Source organism: Piliocolobus tephrosceles, unplaced genomic scaffold (genome assembly GCF_002776525.5).
Source record: "Piliocolobus tephrosceles isolate RC106 unplaced genomic scaffold, ASM277652v3 unscaffolded_29678, whole genome shotgun sequence".
Lineage (NCBI taxonomy): Eukaryota > Metazoa > Chordata > Mammalia > Primates > Cercopithecidae > Piliocolobus > Piliocolobus tephrosceles.
Genome location: NW_022312840.1, coordinates 1 through 6,115, shown reverse-complemented (window position 1 = coordinate 6,115; position 6,115 = coordinate 1). Strand labels below are relative to the sequence as shown.

The following is a 6,115-nucleotide window of genomic DNA, read 5'->3' as shown; positions in this document are numbered from 1 at the left end:
TACCATTATTTTGGCCGGGCGCGGTGGCTCAAGCCTGTAATCCCAGCACTTTGGGAGGCCGAGACGGGCGGATCACGAGGTCAGGAGATCAAGACCATCCTGGCTATCACGGTGAAACCCCGTCTCTACTAAAAATACAAAAAAAAAACTAGCCGGGCGAGGTGGCGGGCGCCTGTAGTCCCAGCTACTTGGGAGGCTGAGGCAGGAGAATGGCGTGAACCCGGGAGGCGGAGCTTGCAGTGAGCTGAGATCCGGCCACTGCACTCCAGCCTGGGCGACAGAGCAAGACTCCGTCTCAACAAAAAAAAAAAAAAAAAATACCATTATTTTGAAAAATAACTTTATTTTCCAAAACAAAACTTTAGAGGAAAGTGTGGCCTTGTTTTACATTTTTGCAGTTCTCTTTGATGTCTGGCTTACTACAAGACAGCTGGGTCTCAGATCTGCATTCAGTTTGCAATGTCACATGTCTTGTAGACTTTAGAAAACTCCACTGTATCCTCATGAGAGAATAAGAGTGAAAAAGGCAAATTCGTGTCTTAGAATTATGAAAACAGTTTTAACGCTTGCAGGGGTCCCAGGACCACGCTTTGAGAACCGTTGTTTTAGAGGAGTTTTATAGGCATTAGAATAAATGTGTCAGGCACATAGTAGGTGCTCAATAAATGACGGTTGTTATCACTGTGGGTAGTTCAGGGAAAGAGATTTCGTCCTTAGAGTGTACCAGGAAGAATAAAGCAGAGCCCAGAACAAGGTGAGGTGGGGTAAGGTGCTAGGCAAGTATCAGAACAGGAAATCTGAAACAGGGACAGAGGCTGAAACCATGGTGTATGAACCCTGGCCTGTGAGCTCTGTTATCTGAACAGGCATCCGGTGAGGTAAGGGGAACAGCTCAAGAGTAGGAGAATCCTTGGTCAGCCCCAGTCCCCATGACCCAGTTTGAATAAACAGGAAAAGCAGCTCAATATGAAACCCTGTGGTGGAGAGAAGCTGAGGTAGGACCACCTAGGAACTCAGGAGAGGGAGCTACTGAGCATTTAGACCATGAGAAAGGCTGACTAGGGAAAACTGAGTCTGGGACTCCCTCAGTCAGAGCTCTGTGCTAGGTGCTGGAGGGGAGGAGGTTCCGGTGTTGCCTTTAGGCAGAATACCTTCCCATGGGGTATGGACCTGAGATATCCTGGGGAGCACAGTGAGAAGCCTGGTAGGGTGAGGTGGATCAGAAGTAAACTGAGGCTTGTTCGGCTGAAGCAGCCAGTGTGTAGAGGTAGGTTTTGGAGCGGGAGGGGAAAATCTAGAGAGGGCATATTTTGCCGGAGGTGTGTTCTGCTAGGGGCCGCCACTGTGGTGTGCTGGGGTGGACAGAGAATGCCAGGTAGGGGACCTGGGGAGTGAGGGAAAGGTTCTGGGGAGTTAGGATTAGTCCAAGGAGGCTGGGGAAAGGAAAGGTCAGGGTTCAGGTAGAGAGCCAGATTTGACAGCCCACTCCCATTAAGCCAGTAGTTACTTATTGAGCACCTACTTGTGTCGGGGCTGGGGGTGCACAAGCAAATCTGACATTGTCTCTGCCCCTTGAGGTACAGGAACACAAGTATTTGGCTACATAATGGGAAAAATATGTGTAAAGTGCAGTGGGTTACATAGGAGATGTTTAGAGACCAAATATTGAAAGCCACAATGGGGAATGGGAAATTTTCAGTTATCTGAGAGGTTCAGTTACGCAGTCACTAGCATCAGCTAGCTCCCACCCTGTAGAGCAAGGAAGGAGCTATCCATTGTGGGGCAAAGAACTGAACTGAGGACCTCCAAGGTCTTGGATCTCTCTCCCTTTTCTGGGGAAGGGGAGGCTATTAAGTAAGAGGAGAGAATGGGCCTAGCCCTTGTCCCTGATTTGTTTCAGTCCTTAACCCAAAACCTTTCCCTCCTCCCAGTTTGGCAACAATCCCTTCTCTTCCCTGGCCGGGAACTCCGACAGCTCATCCTCCCAGCCTCTGCGGACTGAGAATCGAGAGCCCCTCCCTAACCCCTGGAGCCCCTCGCCCCCCACCTCCCAGGCCCCCGGGTCCGGTGGGGAGGGCACCGGAGGATCGGGGACCAGCCAGGTGCACCCGACAGTCTCGAACCCCTTTGGGATCAATGCGGCTAGCCTGGGGTCAGGTATGTCCTAGGATGGAAGGAGCTTAGTGGGGTCACCAGGGCAGCCCCTCTGCCCCAGGACTGAATGGGTTTCATACTGCTCCAGGATTTTGAAGACAGAGGTGAGACTATCAAGGCCACAGAGGGGGCTCTGCCGTCTGGGACAGTGGCCGGGTGAGGGCTGGTTCTGGCCATGTCCTGATATCCCTGGGAGTGCCCTAAGTAATGGCTCATGAGTAAACCAGGCCCCACTTCCTAAGCTCCATGAGCACCTCTGGTATTATCCAGTGTAAAAGGATCAGACTGCTGTGGGGAAAGGGGGCTGGAGAGGAGAGGCAGATGTGAGGCTGAGGGAAAGGGATGTGCAGGGCTTGCCATGTACAGAAGAACAGCTTATGCACTGCGCAACCCTAGAGGATGCTCCATTTATCTGGACTATGACTGTACACATGGCCTGGGGGATGTCTTCAGCAGATGACCTAATTTCTCTGCACTCTGGGGGATATCTTGATTGGGAATGTTCCTTCCCTCTGTGTGTTTTAATTTCCTTATTTGTAAAATAAGGACTGGAACTTGATCCATTATTTTTTTATTTTATTTTTTTTTATTTTTTGAGATGGAGTCTCGCTCTGTCACCCAGGCTGGAATGCAGTGGTGCTTTCTCAGCTCACTGCAAGCTCTGCCTCCCAGGTTCAAGTGATGCTCCTGCCTCACCCTCCCAAGCAGCTGGGGACTACAGGCATGTGCCACCACGCCCGGCTAATTTTTTGTATTTTTAGTAGAGACAAGGTTTCACCATGTTAGCCAGGATGGTCTCCATCTCCTGACCTCGTGACCCGCCCGCCTCGGCCTCCCAAAGTGCTGGGATTACAGGCGTGAGCCACCACACCCAGCGTTCATCCATGATTTTAAAATTGTGCTCTTGCATCCTGGAAGGGTCTTCATCTCCAGGATGAGGAAGGACCCAATGGGAGAGGCTGCAGCCCTCCTGCCCCAGCTCCAGCCAGACTATTAACAAACTTGGTTTCTGAGTGAGATTTGGTGTGAGGAAAGGGTCTCTGCTGCTAAGACAAGTTTGATCTAGATGATATTTAATCATTTCTTTCCAAATCGGACATAATTTGAGCTTATGGCAGGAACAGTCCAGAGGGGCATAAATCAGACCCAGTTCCTAGCTGGCTTGTCCTTATCAAGTAAATGGAAAAGGGGCCAGGCCAAAGCAGGGCAAGATGACCTTGGACTTGGTAGAAACTTGGACTCATGCCCCAATCCTAGGGTGTCCACTGGACCATTGCTTTTCTGAGTTTTGTAGTCATTCGGTGTCTGAAGTAAGGTAGATTGAAGTGAGGCCTTTGGTTTCCATCTGGACCCTTTCTCTCCTGTTTTCTTTTTGTCCCCCTTGTCCTAGGGATGTTCAATAGCCCAGAAATGCAAGCCCTCCTCCAGCAGATCTCTGAAAACCCCCAGCTGATGCAGAATGTGATCTCAGCACCCTACATGCGCAGCATGATGCAGACGCTTGCCCAGAACCCCGACTTTGCTGCTCAGGTATCAAACCAGCATGAGGAGAGTGTTGTTGGGAAGAGAGTTTCTCTTGGCTGGGGGCAGTTTCTTGTGGTCAAAACACTGTGGAGCCGGACTGCCTGAGTTTGCATCCCAAGCTCTGCTACTTCCCAGCTGTGTGAGCTAAGCAAGTTATTTAGCCTCCCAGTTTCTTCATCTGTAAGATGATAATAAGAATAGTTCCTCCTTCCTATAGTTGTGAAGATTAAATGAGTTAATACACATTAAGTGCTTAGAACATGGCGTGTAACAGAGTAAGCTCTGTGTACCTGGAAATGTTAGCTGTCCTCATCATCATCAGACCCAGGGCTGAGCAGCCTGACTCCTCCTACTCTTCATTGCCCAGAGCATAGTTCCATTTGCTCTCACTGTCCCACTTAGGCCTTCAGGATTCTTTGAGACCCCTGGAGAAGCTGGCCAGATTTCCTGCAGTGGTAGGGGGTGCCGAGGGAGTCTGAGACTGTGGGGAAATTCTTAGGGTGAAAAGGCCCAGGTTTCCCCCTGCTACCTTCACCCTGGCAGATGATGGTGAATGTGCCGCTCTTCGCGGGGAACCCCCAACTGCAGGAGCAGCTCCGCCTGCAGCTCCCAGTCTTCCTGCAGCAGGTGAGTGAGGAACCTAGATGGGTGGAGGTTGAGGGCAAGGGGTAGTCCCTGAAGCCCAGTGGGTGGAAATGAAGTTGGGGCAGAGCTTGACTCTGGACTCCTAGTTGAGGTTGTCTCCTATCTCCTGCCACCTCTTGATGCCTTTCTCTGCTTATTTCCCACCAGATGCAGAACCCAGAGTCACTCTCCATCCTTACCAATCCCCGAGCCATGCAGGCGTTGCTGCAGATCCAGCAGGGACTACAGACCTTGCAGACCGAGGCCCCTGGGCTGGTACCCAGGTGAGGGTAGGGCGGCAGGAGGGCAGCAAGGTTCTGGCAACTTCTCCCCTTCAGCTCTTCTCTCTGCCACTCTCTCAGCATCCTTGTGTCTCTGAGGGTCTGTTTTCCTGTTTCTTCCAACTGCTTTTCCTTCTGGATCTTAACATTCTCATCACTTTCTTGGATGCCATCTCCTACCTCTTGGTCTCTCTTGCCTACAGCCTTGGCTCCTTTGGGATGTCCCGGATCCCAGCACCCTCAGTAGGCAGCAATGCTGGGTCTACGCCCGAGGCCCCCACTTCCTCGCCAGCCACGCCAGCCACATCTTCTCCAACAGGGGCTTCCAGTGCCCAGCAGCAGCTCATGCAGCAGATGATCCAGCTTTTGGCTGGAAGTGGAAACTCACAGGTACATGAGGCAGTGGGGGCAGGTGCTGGGAGCACCACTTTGATCCTGGGAGGTTTCAAGGGAAGCAATAGAATGGAGGCAGTAGGGCAAGCTTGGGAGTCAGGTCGTGTTCTGCCACTTACTAGCCATGGGCAGGTTACTGATCCTCCCTGAGTTCAGTTTGTGCAGATGTGAAATAGAGATGAGAAGAGTAATGGTACTTACATGCACTACGTACTGTTCTAAATGCTTTAGATTTCGGAGCTCATTTACGACTCATTTACCGCATTCCTCACAACAGCTTCATGAGAAAGATATTATTATTATTTCTGTGTTAAAGATGGGGAAAACTAAGGCCCAGAAAGGTTAAATGGTTTACTCACTTACTTAGCTAGTAGATAATGAAGCCAAGACTCAAACCCAGGCATTCCACCTCCAGAATTTGCACTATACCATTTCCACTTATATCAAAGGATCCTTTTGCTAATTAAAGCAGCCCCCATCTCCGAGACTCTGGGGAGGGGGATTCTGCGAGGTGAGGTAACCAAAGCCCTGGGAAAGTCAAGGCCAGGGGCTGGCAGGAGGGGCAGGGATGACCTACCTTGAGTGAGCCTCTTAACCTTTCTCTGACCTCTGTGATTCATCTGGAAAAGCCATTCAACCAAAATGTATGTTTATATAGCTTTGTGCAAGGCACAAGAGAGCTAGACTAGGTGATATCCAGTCCAGGTGCAACCCAAGTTAAATTCTGTGGACTGGCCGGGCGCAGTGGCTCACGCCTGTAATCCCAGCACTTTGGGAGGCTGAGGCAGGCAGATCATGAGGTCAGGAGATCGAGACCATCCTGGCTAACATGGTGAAACCCCATCTCTACTGAAAACTACAAAAAAAAAAAAAGTTAGCCAGGTGTGGTGGCAGGCATGTGTAGTCCCAGCTACTCAGGAAGCTGAGGGAGGAGAATGGTGTGAACCCAGGAGGCGGAGCTTGCAGTGAGCCAAGATTGCGCCACCGCACTCCAGCCTGGGCAACAGAGCGAGACTCCATCTCAAAAACAAAAAAAGATTCTGTGGACTGTGATGAGAAGCAACAAGGAGCACTGGAAAGGGCTTTCTTTTTTTTTTTTTGAGGTGGAGTTTTGCTCTTGTTGCCCAGGCTGGAGTGCA

At 50.7% G+C, this 6,115-nt stretch overlaps 1 protein-coding gene across 1 annotated transcript; it reads left to right on the top strand.

Moving 5' to 3' along the window:
• Positions 1 to 398: 398 nt before the first annotated feature.
• On the top strand, positions 399 to 5,687 carry LOC111533821 (ubiquilin-4-like). Its single transcript, XM_026451548.1, has 5 exons — positions 399 to 2,157; positions 3,545 to 3,684; positions 4,222 to 4,305; positions 4,471 to 4,586; positions 4,787 to 5,687. Exons 2-5 carry the CDS (start codon positions 3,547 to 3,549, stop codon positions 5,124 to 5,126), a joined length of 678 nt encoding a protein of 225 aa, XP_026307333.1. The 5' UTR covers positions 399 to 2,157; positions 3,545 to 3,546; the 3' UTR covers positions 5,127 to 5,687.
• Positions 5,688 to 6,115: the final 428 nt, after the last annotated feature.

Excerpts from the sequence above, each read along its gene's own strand:
- LOC111533821 (XM_026451548.1), top strand. The coding sequence starts at position 3,547 with ATGTTCAATAGCCCAGAAATGCAAGCCCTCCTCCAGCAGATCTCTGAA. Across the intron at positions 3,685-4,221 it reads ACCCCGACTTTGCTGCTCAG|ATGATGGTGAATGTGCCGCT; the intron begins GTATCAAACCAG and ends TCACCCTGGCAG. Across the intron at positions 4,306-4,470 it reads TCCCAGTCTTCCTGCAGCAG|ATGCAGAACCCAGAGTCACT; the intron begins GTGAGTGAGGAA and ends ATTTCCCACCAG.